Below are 18,373 nucleotides of genomic sequence, written 5' to 3'. Positions count from 1 at the left end.
AGAGCCTCAGTTTCCCCACTGGTGAAAGGTCGGTGTTGAGCTGGGTGGTATCAGAGGTTCAGTTCAACTGCCACTTTCTAGGATTCTCAGATTCACTGAACCCACCTGTTCATGACAGTCTTTATTTACCCTTGGATGTGAGAGGCTCTGAGCTCATCCATGCAGTGGAAGAGAGAGGAAAAGAGGGAAGCTGGACCCTGCTGATGGGGTTCTCTCTGCCTGGTGGTCAGAACATGCATCAGAACCCCTGTTTCTAGGCATGCTGCTTGTGAGCTGACTCCAGCCTGCCGTTTTACAGGTGGGGAAACTGAGGCTCAGAGAGAGGCTACCACTCGCCATGAATCCAGTGTAGATTTAGGCCTGGGCAGAGCTAAGTGAACAAGGGAAAGAGTAGTGCGGTGTGGGGGAGAGATTATGCAGCCTTACAGGCCATGATAAAAGCCAAGTGTGATGGGAGCCAATGGGGGTTAAAAGCAGGGAGGGGCGCGGTCTGATTTACATTCTAGGAAGATCACCCTGGCTGCTCTGTGGACAGGACTCTGTGGAGGGATAAGGGCGGAAGTGATGGAGCAGCTCAGAGGCTATTTTCGTAGCAAGGAGAGAGAGGATTGTGTCTGGGACCAGGGTCCCAGTGGAGAAGGTGAGAGACATGGTCAGATTCTAAGTATATTTGAAGGTAGGGCTGACAGGAGACCTCAGGGCGGCTATTGGCTTGAGCAGCTGGGTGGCTGGTGCGACCATTCGTTGGCCTGGAAAACAGAGGGAGGAGAAGAATCAAACATCCAGTCTGGAATGTATTAGGTATGAAAGCATCCAGGGTGAGATATCGAGTCGGCAACTGGATCTTCTAACCTGGAGTTCAGGAAAGAGGTCCACTCAGAGGTATAAATTTAGAAGCTGTCGGGATACAGATGGTATTTAAAGCCAGGAGACCAGATGAGATCATCTGGGAGTGTCGCCAGGGAAGGGAAGCCGCCTGGGGACTGTACCCTGGGACGCTCTAACATCCTGAAGTCACGAAAAAGGAGGATGGAGCGAAGAAACTGGAGGGAACCGCCAGGGAGGGCTGAGGAAAACCAGGAGAGAGCAGTATCCTGAAAACCAAGGGGGGAATGTAACTCGACTTGAAAGAAACCACAAGGAGGCTGAGGAAGGTGGAACCAAGATGGACCGTTGAAGTCAACAACATAAAAATGGTTGATGATTTTGACCTTGACAAGATGGCTTCCAGGGGAGTGGGGGACACATGGCTGATTAGAGAAGGCTTGAGGGAGGGTGAGAAGAGGGCAGGGCAGGGGGGGAGGCAAATGTACCCATCTGCTTTGTGGGGTTTGCTCTAAAACAGGACCCAAAGTAGGGTGGTGGCCAGAGGGGAGGATGGGTGAAGGGAGGACCTTTAAAGAAGGGAGGCATCTTTGCAAATTGAAGGGAACAATCCACGAGAGAGGGGAAGTTGGTGATGGAGGAAAGGGGGCAATTGCAGGAGCAAAGCCCTTGAGCTGGCCCAAGGGGTAGGAATCTAGGGTCTGGGTGGAGTGTTGGCCGTAAGAGCAGGGAAGCCAGAATTTCAAGAGGCAGTGGAGGTGGATTGATAGAGCCGATAGTGAGAGAAGGAATTTCTCTTCTGAGTGCTTCTGTTTTCTCAGTGGTAAGAAGCAGGATCATCAGCTGAGAACACAGAGTTGGGAGGCAAGTCTGACGTGTGAGGAGGGAGGGAGCATTCTCTGTCAGAGCCAGGGGCTTGCACTCATGGGAATGGAGTAGGATGGCTAAGGCGGGCCTAGGCTCCAAGGTGCCCTACGGCGGGGGTGGGGTGGGGGGGTGGGGGACAGTGATCCATGGGCCCCTGAGGGCCTCAAGTCACAGGAAGGGGCTTCAAGAGGATAGAGCATCTGCCTGAGCCTTTCCTACCTTCCCATCCTGGAGCCTCAGCAGAACTGGGTCATGGCAGCAACATTCCCAGAACCCAGGCTCCTTGTCTGATGGCAGGAGCCAGGCTTTGGCTTGTCATCAGCCCATGACTCTGGGAGATGCTCTGAGTCCTCCCCATCCAGCCCTTAGCCAGTCCTCCTGTCCTGTCTCATGCCAGTCAATCCCCGTGGAATCCCGCCGAAAACCTGTCCCTCCACTGGGAATCACAGAGCAGTACCTCCCTCACCAAGCCCTCCTGCCTTCACTCTGGACCAGAACCAGGGGAGAAAAAGCAGAACGGGGCCTCAGAGACCACGAGACTATTTCCAGGTTTCCGAGCGTCTCACAGAAATCGTCCACTAACTTCCCCTGGGGCTGCCTGGGCCCATTGGCATGTCAGGTTTGTGCTCTGGGCTGGATTGGCCTGGCACTTTGATTGACAGTGCTCCTGCCTTATGAAAACAATGAATTACTGCCGTGGTAATGCTGTGAAAAGTGTTCTGCTATAGCCAAAATGATTTAATAATGAGGGGCTCTTAGAATAATCAGAGGATTCTTAAGTGGCAACAAAGTTCTATTCAATGAAACTCCCCATCCCACCCTCCATTTTACAGCTGGAGAAACTGAGGCTCAAAGAGAGCCTACCACTTGCCTAAAATTGTAGAATGAATCAGCAGCAACGCTGGGGCTCAAATCAAGTCTTCTAACGCGTAACCTTGAGAAGCACCCCTATTCTGATATTTCTGGCTAGGCTTCCACCTGATCCCCAACCTCACCCACTTTAGAATTGTGGAGGGTTGGAGGGGGTGCCAGGAAGCCTGCCAGGCTCCACTTGCAATCCCGCAGCCAGAGCTCTTCCTGTCGCCCCCTTTGAGCTGGGCATTACCTGCTAGTTAGCGCAGCCTCCCACCTTCTGGGGTTGTTATGGAAACCAAACATGGAGGGGAAGGGAGGGAGGGCAGAGAGGAGAGGGTGGCAATCACCGCAGTAGCTAACGTGCTGTGCTGTCTGTACCTCTGCCTAGCAGCCCAGGAAGGGCCGTCTGCCTGGAATGGGAGGGCTGCACAGCAAGATAGGGGCAGAGCAGGAAGAAGGCCAGGGTCTGCCTTCCTCATGGTTTCTCAGTCTCCAAAAGGCTCCCTCCTGCACTGGGGCTGGTGTGATGGGGTGGAATTCTCACCCACCACTGGCTGCTTTTTCTGTGTCAGGGCCCACGATCCACCCCTGCAGCTGTCTGCCCCTGCCCAGCCACTTGGCCATAGCAGAAAGAGTAGAATGGCTTGGAGGAGGGTTTTGCCAGCTTGGCAGGAGCAGAGCTCCACCCTGACCTGGGCCACTGCTGAAGCTGGCCCTTTGCTAAATACAGGGTCTCTCCTGCCTTGCCATTCTCTGGGGCCCCAAGAGAGGCTTTGGTGGGGGTCTAGGGCTCCCAAATGGGAAGTAGCCAGGCACTAGGTTCTGAGTCAAGTAAAAGAGGCAGCAGCCCCCGTGTCACAGACATGGTCACAGACACACCTTGTCCTCACCCTGCTCTGTGCCCCACCGTCAAGTCTTCTTCCTCCTTAGTATTGCTCTCCCACGTGTGACCTGACTTCACCCACACTCAACCACTGGCCCTACCCTGTTCTCAGCCACACAGCTGGCCTTGAAGGCTGCCAGAAGCACATACTTTGGGGTCTCAGCTTTCCTATGCCCAGCAGGTATTGAGCAGAGGGCAAGCACTGTCAGCGCTGGGGGCCCTGAGGGGATGGGGAAGGCAGGGTCTACACTGGGACAGGCGAAGACAGGCTAAATCCAAGCAGGAGTTGGGCAGGGCTTCCCTGGAGACACGAGGGGACAGGCAGGGTCTGGAAGGGACAAGAGCCTGAAGCAGGGATGGTTGATTCCCTCTCCATTTGGCACAGTTCTCTGCCCGTTCCCTGTAACCAGAAGAGACAGCCTTGAAGCCAGTGTCCTGAACAAGAAAACTTTGTCTCAGGGCACACCCATTGGAGTAGCAGCAGAAAATGGATCCAGAGCCATCCACAGGCTGGAACTGTGGCTTCCATGTAACAGCGACATCGGCAATGGTCCAGGTTCAACCTGGCAGTCCCATGGCCACACCATGTCTAGACAGAGAGTCCAAGCCTGAGAGGAGAGTGTGGGACAGAGGCCTGAGGGTCAGAGCCCTCACAGAAAGTAGAATAGCCATCAAAAGTTGAGAGGGAGCTTCGACTAAATCAATAGATGTATATGAGCCAGAACAAGGGAGGTGACTTCTACGCCCCCCGGAACACAGGGCTGCATCTGACGGTTGTGCCCAAGAAAGATTTGCAAGCTGCAGTGACTCCAGCAGAAGGAATAGAAACCACACCGTGGAAAGGATCTGGTGTAGACAGAAGGAAAGCTCTGCTGAGAATGAGTCTGCTGACTTCCCAGCTCTGAAGGGATGTGGAGAGTAAGGAGGGAGCAGGCCTCGTCCACGGGGCCCCATAAACATGGAATAGGCCCATGAGTGGATGGAGAGGAAGCTGGCGTCAGCCCAGGGTTAGAGCTGGAACCGGCTGACCCGAGGACATTGAGTCCCTTGGCACAGCCTGCCAAGTCCCTCCCTGCAGACCCCAGAGCTTGAAGGCAGATTCAGAAACCCTGAGCCGAGTGGAAGGGCCTGGAGGTCCACAATGATAGGCAGAGTGAGTCTGTCTGCACTGTCAGCCCACCCTCGACACTCACCCAGTGTCCCTGGACTGACGTCACTCAGACACCGGGTTGGACACAGTTGGTTAAACATCAGACATTCTGAGTCTGCTGTTCTTTGTCAAACATCAGACACCTTTGGTTAAATCTCAGACACCCTGGATATGAAACCTTTGGTTAAATATCACAAGTCACTTGCCACTGTCCCAACAGCCCTGGTCACACACTATCCATCCATCTCTCAGACATCCTGGTCATGTGACCCATCCACACGTGTCTTCACGCTCTGCTTGGGCGGGTCCCTGCCAGCCAGAGACCAACTCCTTCCTCCTGTGATTGTGGAAGCTATGGATGGACAATTGTCCAAGTTGCAGGTGGGAGCCCCACGGCCATTCAACCCTGCTGAGCACCCCTCAGGCCCAAGCAGGACACACACCGAGGAGGGCTGCTTGCCTCCCAAGGTCACTACTCCTGTGGAGACCCAGGGCCATCGTGGGGAGACACCAAGACTGGGGTGGACTCATGGGAGAGGGGCTGGCACATCCCTAGGACCCCTCAACCTGCTTTTTTCTTTTCTTGTGTTGGCCGTTGCCTGTGAGTAATTAAGAGCTAAATATTTGGGCAACCTCCCATCTCATCTTCCAAAGCATCATTTTGGGAACTCTTCTCCCTTTGAGTACTCAAGTCACCTCCAGCTCCTGACTACAGGGACTCCTGAGCCACGCCTTGCGCAGAGATCTGTGGTTGGAAGGAGGGAGTGGGATGCACTCGGACACCCAGCCATGCCTCCGCAGTGGTCTCAGCTAGACTTCAGGGTCCCATGGATCAGAGCTGCCAGGCATGAGCTGGTGACACTGCAGAAGACGTAGAGCAAAACCAGGACCAGAAACCCGCTTGCTTCCTATATCACCTGGCCTGAGCCTCCTGGAAAATGAGTTTCCCTCTTTGCTGTGTCCCCAGTCTCAGACCCCACCACGTGGCTTCGTGTCATAGTCCCCAAGTGGCATGGAGAACGTGGCAGAGTCGTTGCCTCGTGGCACTGGTTATTCACAGGACCATCACCGAGAGAGCCACCTGGGAGCTTGCTCTGCGGACATCCTTAAGGCACCCTCGCTGAAGTTCCCCGTGGCAGGAGGGATGAGATCAGGAAGAAAACCTAGGGGAGGCCCCGGGTCATGCACAGCCCTCCCTGTGGGAGGGGGAGAAGGAAGAGGGCTGGTCGGGGAGGGCAGGCTGAGGTGCTGCTTTGTAATTCCCAATAACTGTGATTTGATTCTACAGGTATGTATCAGAAAATATAAAACTAGGCAATTTGTCGGCTCTTCGAACTTTCAGAGTCCTGAGAGCTCTAAAAACTATTTCAGTTATCCCAGGTAAGATGCCCAGGTTTGCCTCCCAGATCTCAGCTACAAGTGACTCTCTCTCCGTCTCCCCCACCCCCCTCCTCTGACTGTGTGTCCTACTGGCGTGTTGTCACTGTCTTGTGTGTGAATTTCCCTTGTTACAGATACACCACTGAATTTGTGGACCTGGGCAATGTCTCAGCTTTACGTACCTTCCGAGTCTTCCGGGCCCTGAAAACTATATCAGTCATTTCAGGTGAAAATCAGGTTAAACGCCAAGGCTGAAGGGACACGCTTGGGCCTTTCCAGCTACCTGGGAGCCAAGGCGACCCTCGGGAAGGCCCCTTCAAATGTGCCTGTCCCCAGAATACCTTTCCCAGAGCTTGGGTATGGGGGCTGTCTTCAGTGGACACGGCTGTCCCCTCCATGCCTCAGAATGGGCTTCGGACTGCCCACCCCAGCAAAGCCCACCACCATAGACCCCCGGGGGCACAGAGTACTCCATGGCAGGTCCTGGATTGAACCCAAATTCTTCCCAAGGTAGCGATTTATTTCCTAAACTGAACTCATCTATTGGAATAGCTAAAAGCTTGTATGTGAGTTGCTTCAGCCTGAAGTATCATCCTCCGATAAGGAAACTAAAAGTACTGTTTGTGAGGGAAACCACACCCAGAGTAAAAAAGGACAGCTCAGGCATGGCCTTTCATGGCTGAGTGCCCGGTTCCTGCCTTGAGCCCCCTTTGGTGATACACACACAGCCGACACCGCAGCCCCATTCTGTGAAACGGAGAGTACTCTGTGGACAGGTGTCACCGGGCCTTGGCGTCTAACAGCCCTTGCTGCATGTGCGGTAGAGGTTTAGCAAACCGTGCATGGTAGCCTCGGGAAGAAATTCTCCTTGACACATGTTGGCAATTGTCCCCGGGAAACCTTCTGAGGCCCAGATGACCTCTCTAGAAAGCCAGTCTACCCCATCCATCTAGGAAAGCTCTCAAAGACTTATAATGATTGCAGAGCCCAGAGGCCCCTTCCAGAAACTTTTCTGAGTGCATCCCCACTCAGAGCTGGAGAAGGCATTTCTTTTAAGAAGGCAGCTGGAAACAGGTTGCATGTCACCGATCTGGAGGGATGTCAGAGCTGGTGAGCCAGATGGTTATATCCACTCCTGACTTGGAAAGCTCGGGGGTCCTGGGCCCTTGGCCTGCATTTGCTATTGCTGCCCCCAGGGAGGCAGGGGCCCTGCTGTGAGCTCCCTGAAGGAGTTCAGACTCCCCCAGTGGGGCTAATTATCTAATAAGAGGAGCCCCCACTTATGCTGATTTCACACTGAGCCTCAATACTCCTCCTGGCTCTGAACCCACCACGGGGTGAGCACTGGAGCCACTTGCCCGCACACTCCCCGCACGTGGCCCAGACCTCTGCTAAGAGCCCGTAGCGAGTGGGACACTCTGTTCCCATCCCCGTGGAGCACCCCCCAGCGTTGTGACAGGCGTCATCGGCCAGGGTCTGTCCTCTAGGGCCCTGGGGACTTCACAGCACACACCTGGCAAGGATAGATAAGCACACTGACCACGACAATTAAGAAAAATCATGTTCCAGTTTGTTTTATTTAAAAAAAATAAGGCTGACAAAGGAAAATATTTCTCAGTCCGGGGTTAAAGGAGGGAGCCAGCCAACCCCAACCGAGTCCCACTGGATCTCTTCAAAGCTGCCAGCAACCCAGTGAGGCAGCACACAGCAGCTCCTGAAAGTGATCATTAGGAAAATGTTGTGGTCAGCATTACCAAAGTCTCCCTTGAGGAGGTGTCCCCTGAGTTGAGGCTTAATAGCCGTGGCCCTCTCCAGACCTCAGTCTCCTTTCCTTTAAAATGGGAATGAATCAGAATGGTTAGTTTCCAAGGGCTCTTCGCCCAGCCTGTTAGAACTTCAGTGGAGGGAGAATTTCCCACTTGATTCCCCAGGACCCGTCTCTTCCTGGCTCTTCTCAGAAAGAATCCCTTTACTTGGTTGGAATCATTCTTGCCAGAAGTGGACTCTCATCAATGTGAGAAATGGTTAAAGGAATGGGTCACCAACTGATTGTCCCTGAGGACACTATCTCCACAGACCAGGAGGTGCTTTTCAGAGCCTTGAACTGAGTGATTCAGGCCACAGATACTTTGGAGGCAGAGTTTAATTTGGGTATGTAAGCTGCTGCCCACGGCCCCTCACTTTGCCCCCACCATGCCCCACACTATGGGTGGGTCTCCAAGCGTGGTGAGGAGAACCAGATGCCCACCGAGGGTCCTAGAAACTCTGCTAGAGATGAAGCGTAGTTCTGGACTACAGAGGGCTCATGAACCCCGCCACCACCATCACCACCTCCACCACTCTGGGCCCAGACCCTTGCAAGGTCCACCCAGTGCCCAGGCAGTTGCCAACATCTGCCAGGATTATTTCACAGAGAACGCTGAGTGCCTCCGAGCCCTGGGCAGGCAGCAGCGTTGGCGGCACTGTGGGGAGGACTTCCTCTCCCCTCTCCTGTGTTTGCCCATCGCTGCCTCCTTGTCTCTGAGTCATGGGCACAGCAGCTGCAGGCACAGCCGCACAGGTGCTCCTAACACATTAACCGGCTGGACGATGGATGGATGGAGCTTAATCTGAGATCTGGCCGCTTTGATCGGAGGGAGGGGTGGGGAGGAGGGATGGGAGGTGAGTCCCTGCTGCTGGCAGAGAAGCCCCCTCACTCCCAATGCTCTGCTCGAACTTGTGAACTTGCTGTAGGACCGCAGCCAAGTGTCAGACCAGAGGCGTCTACACGTGCTTTTCTGTGCGGCGCTGGCTTCTGCAGGGAGCTGGGCCGTGCAACTAACAGATCATGGCCTCTTAGCTTTGGGGGGTGGGATGGGTGGGGATGGATCCCAGGGGGACAGGGCAGAGGAGGAAAATACAAAACAGGTACCCCTATGCCTATCCCAAAAGTGGGGCCTGAGCCAGAGCAGGCCCCTTAGGACGTCACCCACCATGGCCTTAGCCAGACCCCCCGCCAACCCCCCCAGTGCACACACCACATTCCCCTACCAAGAATGGCTGTGTCTCTCCCCATCTCAGGATCAAGGCCAAGGCTGTCCTTTGCCCTGGAGGGGGCCTGGCCCTCTGTCTCCTTTCCAGGAACTACATTTAAAGGGACAGGCCTGGCATAACTTGGGACTAACCAGAGGGGGATGGGCTTTGGGTGTTTTCTCCCACAAGAAAACAGCATTTTCCATACTTATTTCATTTATTTGGCTATGGAGAGCAAAGAGAACTAGACCCCTCTGAAAATACACAGCCAGACTGGACTCCTGCCCCAGGGGGATCAGGACAGACTCTCAGCAGCAGAGGAAAGGGAGGTGTTGGTCTGAAAAGCGCAGGAGAGGCCTCCTTCCCCTGCACCCACCTCATGATCCCCCCACCAGCCCGGCACCCCTCAGGCCCGGCCCCTGTCCACTGGAGCAGGGAGCACGGGTGCCGTGGGTGACTCCGAGCTCCTCCTCGCCTCCCCCAGGCCTGAAGACCATCGTGGGGGCCCTGATCCAGTCTGTGAAGAAGCTGGCCGATGTGATGGTCCTCACGGTCTTCTGCCTCAGCGTCTTTGCCCTCATCGGCCTGCAGCTCTTCATGGGCAACCTGAGGCACAAGTGCGTTCGCAACTTCACGGTGCTCAGCGGCACCAATGGCTCCGTGGAAGCCGACGGCCTGGTCTGGGAATCGCTGGACCTCTACCTCAACGACCCAGGTGCTGACTGGCTCTGTGGCCCAGGCAGGGCTTCGTGGGGCCACCAGGGCCGAGCATCTCCCACACAGGCCTCCTTCTGAGGATGTCCAAGCCCTGCCTGCTCCCCCAGAGACCCAGCTGCGTGTCAGGGATCCCAGCCCCTGCCCTTTGGGGCTCTGGGAGAGAGGACAGGAGAGGAGCAGACTCGGCACCGGTCCTCCTGGGTTCTTAGGCTAGATGGGGAGATAACACTTGAAGAATGGGAAGGATGGAGAGGTAGATAGGAGAACGGCAGCTACAACATTTGAAGGCTCAGGAATGGTGAGGAGACCAGCCTGCCAGCAGGGAGAGGGGTTTCGCTTGGGCAAGGGTGGGGGGACGGAGGTGGGGTAGTTTGTGAGGCTTCAGAGTAGAGGCCCCATTTGCTTGGCATGGGCTTTGTCACTTGACTTCAGTGATCCTTGTCAGGATGTTAAGTTCATACCCATGCACCCCAGGACAAGCTCAGTGATTGTACAAAGCCATGTGAGCCCCTCGAGTTGTTTCACTGCTCCGTGGGTTACACTTCCATCCTCCAGGATGATGACCAGCCCCTCTCTTGACTAGAGCCATCAGTCTAGACCAAAGGTAGATGTGGTACGAGGCCAGATTCCAGGCCACAAGGACCCCGAGGGCCGTTCTGAAGTTAAGGCCTCTAACATACACCAGCAGTCCACTTTGGAAAAAAGAAATAGATGGAAACTCAATGAGTAAAGTTGCTTGTGATTCAGTGTGGCCACGTAGCAGCTGTTCTAAAACGTTTGTGTACACCAGAGTCACCTGGAAGGCTCTGGAAAACACAGACTGCTGGGCCCCACCCCACGAGTTTCTGAGTCAATAGCTCTGGGAAGTTACCTTTCTAACCAGTTCCCAGCTGATGCTTGATGCTGCTGGTCTGGGGACCACACTTGGAGAACTGACACCTAAGACTAAGGCAGGTAGTGGGGAGTGACGGGGACTGATGGATGGTCACAGAGTGGAGGCGACAGGACTGATGTCCTATGTCTCATCTGGTCCAGTCCCAGCCATGTCTGAACAAACCCCTGCCTCCTGTTCAGGGCCTCTCTTGACCCAGGTTGGCCCCCTGAGTGATTGGGGCAGGGTCTGGTAGCTCCGTGTGGGGATTTCCTGAGTCCACCTGGGGACACTGGCAGCTGAACGTCGGAGGAGGAGCCAGAGGAAACCCAGGGAATCAGCCAGAGTTGCCTCAGACCTGGTCAGGCAGAGGGCAGAGGAGCGGACGGAAGACCCCCAGCAGTGTCTACCTCCCCAAAGCCCAGGGTGCAGTTTGGAACCCCAAGGAGTCTGGGTCACACGTGCCTCTCACCATTGGATGCTTCTCTTCCAGAAAACTACTTGCTCAAGAATGGCACCTCTGATGTGTTAATGTGTGGGAACAGCTCTGACGCTGGGTACGTAGCACCCACCCCCCCAGGGCCACCTCACCCAGCTGGGGGAGTCTCCTCCCAGTGCTTTATCAACTGACTGTGCTTTCAGTTTATGCCCTTGACCCCAGGGACAGCAAGACCTTTCCCTGCCTCCCTTCCCTGCCAGGCCCATGGCAGCTGCCCCCCACCTCCACAGGGAGACAGCTGGGAAGGGGTGAAGAAAGAGATGGGGGTTCGGCTCTTCAGGGAAGGCAAACAGAGCCTTGAAGATGGGACTGGACTTGGGGGGCAGCCCAGGAAACCCTGCAGGGCCCCACACTAGCCCAACCCTGGCTCCATTCCCTTCCCAAAGCCCCCCAGGGCGGCACCCACCCCCTCCTGTCTTCACTTCCTCTCTCCTCATCCGTCCATCAGGTCAAGAGTGAGTATGGCCTCCCCTGGCAGCTTAGACTCTCCTCCAGGGCAAGCAGGGCCTGGACCTGCAGCCCGGGTGTGGTACCCAGAGATGCCCAGTAGCCACGCGCAGCTTCCAGGGCCCTGTGCACACCGGCATCTGGGTCAGTGTGACTGTGCCATAGGTTGTTATGGGGAGGGTCACACAGGCTCACCTAAGGGAGGTGCTCTTCAGGGCTGTAGTCCCGCATCTCTGAATATGGAGTTCCAGAGCCCTTCCTGTCTCTAAAGAAAAAGTCTTAATTTCTTAATTTCGGACATTAGCAAGGCACAGAGGCCCCTTGGCTGCATCCTCCTACTTGCCAAGTTCCCCTTGCCCCCATCCTCTCTCTCACACACTCACTCCGCTCGTGACTCCAGACCAGCGCTCCCTCTTTGGAGAGAGGCTGTCCCCTCCAGACATGGCCAGGCCCCAGCCCGTCCACCCTAGAATCATCCCACAGCCCCATGGCTGCCTGACCTTTGCCTTGGGCTCCATCCTGTTCACCTCAGCCTCATGCTCCCCCTGTGTGTCTGCACGTGCCCAACTACCCTGGGGTAGGCAGGCAGGGAAGAAACCTGAGCCAGGCCCTTGGCACTTCCTCTGGGAGGGGAGAGGCAATGCAGACGGCAGCTGGGATGGTGTGTCACGTGGGCAGAGAGGGAGCCGGATTTAGGCCTAGCAGCATACAGATGGGCAGAGAAAAGAGGAAGACGGTGTCCCGGGCGGGAGGCACAGCATGAAAAGTCATGGCGGCAGAACCCCGCAGTGTGGCAGTAGGTTTGTGGAGCTAGAGTCTCAGGGGCAGAGGACCCCTCACAGCATGGGACAAAGTCAGTGTGTCTGGCCATAGGACATGTCCCGAGGGCTACAGGTGCCTGAAGGCAGGCGAGAACCCTGACCACGGCTACACCAGCTTCGACTCCTTCGCCTGGGCCTTCCTTGCGCTCTTCCGACTGATGACGCAGGACTACTGGGAGCGCCTCTACCAGCAGGTACGTGGGTGCGTGGGGCCAGCAGAGAGCTGCCAGGAATGGGCTCAGTGTCTAGCACCAGGGCCCAGGCTGCACAAATGAGTAGTCACAAGCGCCCCAGCAGCTTCCCCACAGGTCAGAAGAGAGGAGGCACAGGGGACGTTTGAGGGATGGGGACTCAGTAAGCAAAGAAACTTTCCTTTTGCTGGTGACCAAGTACCCAGCCCTCTATATAGGATACTCCATGCTCTGTTACTGGAACACTGGTCCACCCTACGTGACACTTCCTGTGTCAACTGAAACGTTCTGCCTCCTTCCATGGGTGGGGTACTGCCCCCTGTGTGCAGGTCACTCTCTTCTGTAGGTTAGGACACTTCCCTCTATAGGTGGGACATGCTCTACCCCCTCTCCAGGCTGTGGCCATTTGAACCCCTGGCACAGCCAGGCTGGGCAACTTGGGATTTATGACCTTGACCCAGAAGGGGCCCCAGTGAAGATGACCTCCACCCCCTTGCTTCCCCAGACCCTGAGGTCTGCAGGGAAGATCTACATGATCTTCTTCATGCTTGTCATCTTCCTGGGCTCCTTCTACCTGGTGAACTTGATCCTGGCTGTGGTTGCCATGGCCTACGAGGAGCAAAACCAAGCCACCATCGCTGAGACAGAGGAGAAGGAAAAGCGATTCCAGGAAGCCATGGAGATGCTCAAGAAAGAGCATGAGGTGGGTGAGCAGTGTGGCCAAGGAGCCTCCAGAACAAGCCTTCACCTGACTGTGGATGCCTATAAGTGTGGCACCTGCTGGGTAAAAGCTGGTGGCTGTAAGTGATGCATGCTGGGTAAAGCTGGCGCCTGCTGGGTAAAGCAAGTGTCTGGTGGGTGTAGGTATTTCCTGTGAATGTGGTATCTGCTGGGTAAAAATTTGTTACCTGCTGGGTAAAGACAAGAGACTGTTCATGGGGAGGTGCCTGCTAGGTAAAAGTGGTGCCTGCTGAGTAAAGGTGGGTCCTGTGAGTATGGTGCCTGCTGAGGAACGCTCTTCCCTATGACCGTGGTGTCTTCTGGGTGATGGTGGTGCCATGTGGGTAAAGGTGGTAGCTCCTGGCTAAAGATGGTCGCCGTGAGCCTAGTGCATGCTGGGTAGAAGAGAACCATGTGTCTGTAGACATAGTTTATCCTAGTCAAGGGATACCTTCTGATGGGGTAGTGAGGAAGATCCAAGGTCAGAGGCCTGAACAGGCTCAGCAAGTGAGCACTGGCGATGCTGCCATGTCCCCACAGTTCCACACATGGTGGGTGCCAGAGGCTAACTGCAGAGCAAACTTTTTAGAAGCTAGGCCAAGGACATCCACTTCCTTCTCACTGCTCCATGCCACATCCTGCAGCACCCATTCTGACCAGCCAAACCTTCTTGAAGATCCTCTGCCCTCTAGTTCTGTCACTACCTTTGCTCATCCACACCCCCTCTCCCACCTGCCCCAGCACTCCACTCTTCCAAGAACTGCCCACTTAAGCCACTACTCTCTTCATCCCTGGATCTGGATCTTTCTCAAAATATCCTGGGTCTGTCTGAGCTCACCTCCCCATGATGTACTCGTTTGTGGTGTGTGTACACAAGTCCACTTAACTGTTGGGGAAAATGGAGGTGCTGAGAGTTGCCTGGCCTACCTTGGCCTGAGGTTGCATCATGTCTCAATGACCAAGGCATCCCTTCTTCCACCATTTTTCAGGCCCTCACCATCAGGGGTGTGGACACCGTGTCTCGCAGCTCCTTGGAGATGTCCCCTTTGGCCGCAGTAATCTCCCACGAGAGAAGGAGCAAGAGGAGAAAACGAATGTCTTCAGGGTCGGAGGAGTGTGGGGGTGACAGGTTCACCAAGTCCGACTCGGAGGATGGTCCCCAAGCAGTGGTAATCCCCGGCCGTGGCTCTGGCCTTTTCAGGGTGGATCCGGCATCAAAAGGCCATCGTGCTAGTCCCCTGGTGCTGTCACAGCCCCCACGGTTGCTCCCCAAGGAGAATATTCCTTGAGCCCCCCTCCCAGCCCCTCCTGTTTCCCATGGCCACTCTTAGAGTGGAGGAGCCCTGAGCAGAGGGATAGGGTAGGTTTGGGTGTTAGGATATCCCCAACCTCAGCTAAGTCCCCAGCACTGGGGCTGGGACTGAGGGACTCCCCATGGTGAGGATTGGTAGGAGCTCAAGGACGTGCCCAAATGAGTGAGGGACGTGACTGATTGCCCCAGGCCCTGCTCGGGCCAGGCCTGTCTTCAGGGGCCTTCCTGCCCCTTTCTCCCCCAGATAAGCTTCAATCTCAAAGCCCCAGAGGCACAGGCTTCAGGTGAGCAGAGATCCCAGAAGATGCAGGATTGCCTCTAACGCTGCACCCCTCCTCTGAGCACCCCCGGCTCAGCCCATCCAGTTCCTACGTGGCCGACAAAAGCCCTCAATGCTCCAAGTTGAGCTGGGGCCAAAGCCACAAGTGATAAGCTGGGAGCATGGGAAGAGCCGTCTTGGTCATGTCCCCTCTCTGTGTGCCCTCAGAATCATCTCAGCATCACCCATGGCCTCAGCAGGACCTCCCTGAAGCCACGCTCCAGCCATGGAAGCATTTTCACCTTCCGCCGACGGGACATGGGTTCTGAGACAGATTTTGCAGATGATGAAAACAGCACAGCCGGGGACAGTGAGAGCCACCGCACATCACTGCTGGTGCCTTGGCCCCTGCGCCGGCCTAGTGCCCAGGGACAACCCAGTCCCGGAACCTCAACTCCAAGCCACATCCTCAATGGCAAAAGGAACAGCACTGTGGACTGCAACGGGGTGGTCTCCTTGCTGGGGGCAGGCGACTCTGAGACCACTTCCCCAGGGAGCCGCCTCCTCCGCCCTAAGATGCTGGAGCGCCCCCTGGACACGGTGAGTCCGCCCCGCCATGCAGCGCCAGACAGGTCCCATCTCCCAGGCTGGTCACCACAGCCAGGTCTGAAAATACTTACCAAGTATTTACTGAGCGCCTATTGTGTACTGAGCTCTGGGGGTGAATAAGCCTACCAAAAAAATCTCTGCTTCCTAGAGCTTCCAGACAGACAAAAGTTAAAGAAAGAAGAAAAATGTGTATGTATGCATATATGGTATGTAATGATGATAAACAGGGAAGACAGTTAAATATTTAGCAGCTAGTAAGGCATGGGCACTGAGACATTGTGGTGACACAGGACCAGTGCCCTAGAGGTCTTGTGTGTGCCAGGTGTGAGCCCTGGAGAGTTGCGGATCATGGACAATCTGGAGAAGGGCCAGAGTGGCAAGGGAACACTTCTGAGCTTCTGGGCAACAGTTATTCATCAAGTTCAAAATATTTTGGCACTTTGCAAACTGATAAATGTCAAGTAATATTAGCCCAAGCTCTAAGTACTGTGGGAGGACAAAAGTGGGGAAGAGGGAAAGGGAAACCCCCTTATTACAAGGCATTTAAACAATGACCTGAAGGAGGCAAGGAGGGGGGAAACAGGTGAGGGTGGTGTAGCAGAGGGTTTAGCACCCAGATTCTGGAGACAGATGGGGTTTGCTTACCAGCTGGATGGCTGTGAACAAGTTATTTTATTTCTCTGTGCCTCAGGTCCCTTGTCTGTAAAATGGATTTAAAATACCCACCTCAGGGACTTCCCTGGTGGTCCAGTGGTTAAGACTCCACACTGCCACTGCAGGGGACGCAGGTTTGATCCCTGCTAAGGGAACTAAGATCCCGCATGCCACACGGTGCAGCCAAAAAATAAAATAAAATCGTAATATCAAATAAAATACCCACCTCAGGATCGAAGCCAGGATGAATGGGCTAATATGCCTAAAGCAATCAGGACACGCAGGAGTACGTTGATGTGGTGATAATGTTATAGTAACATACTGTCATTGCATCATCTGTGGGAAACATGTTCCAGGCCTAAGGAACAGCAAGTGCAAAGGCCCTGAGGCAGAAGCATGCCTAGTGTATTGGAGGAAATGCCACGAGGGCAGTGTGGCTGGAAACCAGGGAGTAAAGGGGAGGGGAGTTGGAGCAATTGTCAGAAAGGTGACAGGAAGGGAGGGCCAGATCATGAGAGGCCAGTCAGAGCTTTGATCACTCAGTCAGCCTATCCCATGACAGGCTGATGTCTGCCCAACCAGTCACCGAGTGCCCTTGCTGACCCCTGCCCCCAACACAAGGCTCAGAGCAGCCCACTCAGGAAAAGGGCAAATGTGGGTCTCAGACCCCGAGGCCTGCAGGAGGTGGAGGAGGGCAGACCTTCTGAGGAAGCAGGACAAGACAGGGAAACCTGATCAGGAAGGTAGACGCAGGCTGATGAGGGGGCTCACAGCCAGATGGCCTGTTTTGCTCCAGCTCAGACACTTGCTCTAGCTGTGGGACTTTGCACAGGCAATTAATCTCTCTCTGCCTCAATTTCCTCATCTGTTAAGTGGAAATAAAAATAATATCCACATCAGAAGGTGGTGGTGAGGACTAAAAGTGTTAATACCTGTCTGGTGCTTAGACCAGTACTTGCCTCATGTTCAATAATTATTATTATTATTATTATCTATGATTGTTATTATCGAGCAGGACGGAAGGAGTGAAGACTTGGGGCCCTCGTGCTCCTCTGGAGCAGGGAGTCAAGGAGAAGGTCCTGGGAACGCACTGGGGGCAGACCATAGCTTCTGGGTGGGTCTGGGGACCCACCTGGCCATTACCTGGAGGGTGGGGGGTCTGGCTTCCCAAGAACACAGATTCCCAGTTGCTGCAGGTCCAGCCCTGGAGCCTCAGCCTTGTGGAATCAGGTCAGCAGCTGGAGCGCTAATAGAATTCCCTAACCTCATTAGGGAGAAAATCATCTCATTGTACTGCACATGTCGGGAGGAACCCAAGTTCAAACACTTCATTACCGGGAACTCTGACTTCACCCATTCTCACTTCTGTGGGGCCCATTTATAACCTTAAAGGGATTAGCAGGCCAAGGGGGTTATCTGCAAAGTTAAAGGAATTAGTGGACCAAGATGGAGATGTTGAAAAGTTAAAGAGATTAGCAGGCTGTAGGCCCCTGGGAATGCCTTCCCTGCTTCAACTGGGTCCCTGGTGACACCTCTGCCCAGTTCTAGTCTGAAAACAAAGCACAATGTCGGGCACATAGTGGTTTCTTCATCAACACAGGAGGGGGCAGGCCCAACAGACAGCTCACTTTTATTTATTTATTTTTTTAACATCTTTATTGGAGTATAACTGTTTTACAATAGTGTGTTAGTTTCTCCTTTACAACAAAGTGAATCAGTTATACATATACATATGTTCCCATATCCCTTCCCTCTTGCGTCTCCCTCCCTCCCACCCTCCCTATCCCACCCCTCTCATGGTCACAAAGCACAGAGGTGATCTCCCTGTGCTATGCGGCAGCTTCCCACTAGCTACCTAATTTACATTTGGTAGTGCATATATGTCCCTGCCACTCTCTCACTTCGTCACAGCTTACCCTTCCCCCTCCCCACGTCCTCAAGTCCATGCTCTAGTAGGTCTGTGTTTTATTCCCATCCTACCACTAATCTCTTCATGACATTTTTTTTCTTAGATTCCATATATATGTGTTAGCATACGGTATTTGTTTTCCTCCTTCTGACTTACTTCACTGTGTATGACAGACTCCAGATCTATCCACCTCATTACAAATAACTCAGTTTCATTTCTTTTTATGGCTGAGTAATATTCCATTGTATATATGTGCCACATCTTCTTTATCCATTCATCTGTTGATGGACACTTAGGTTGCTTCCATGCCCTGGCTATCGTAAATAGAGCTGCAATGAACATCGTGGTACATGACTCTTTTTGAATTATGGTTTTCTCAGGGTATATGCCCA

General features: G+C 54.3%; 1 protein-coding gene across 1 annotated transcript in view; it reads left to right on the top strand.

Annotated features, from left to right (window-relative positions):
* Positions 1-18,373, top strand: part of SCN5A (sodium voltage-gated channel alpha subunit 5) — a 105,352-nt gene that overhangs the window by 28,760 nt on the left and 58,219 nt on the right. Inside the window, exons 6-12 of the mRNA XM_007110492.3 lie at positions 6,095-6,186; positions 9,457-9,687; positions 11,054-11,117; positions 12,380-12,521; positions 13,024-13,221; positions 14,228-14,407; positions 15,038-15,409. Of these exons, the coding sequence (XP_007110554.2) occupies positions 6,095-6,186; positions 9,457-9,687; positions 11,054-11,117; positions 12,380-12,521; positions 13,024-13,221; positions 14,228-14,407; positions 15,038-15,409 (1,279 nt within the window). The remainder of the gene's footprint in view (positions 1-6,094; positions 6,187-9,456; positions 9,688-11,053; positions 11,118-12,379; positions 12,522-13,023; positions 13,222-14,227; positions 14,408-15,037; positions 15,410-18,373) is intronic.

This window comes from Physeter macrocephalus, chromosome 18 (genome assembly GCF_002837175.3).
Source record: "Physeter macrocephalus isolate SW-GA chromosome 18, ASM283717v5, whole genome shotgun sequence".
Lineage (NCBI taxonomy): Eukaryota > Metazoa > Chordata > Mammalia > Artiodactyla > Physeteridae > Physeter > Physeter macrocephalus.
Note: the sequence above shows the minus strand (reverse complement) of the source record. Positions and strands in the feature narration are given on the sequence as shown.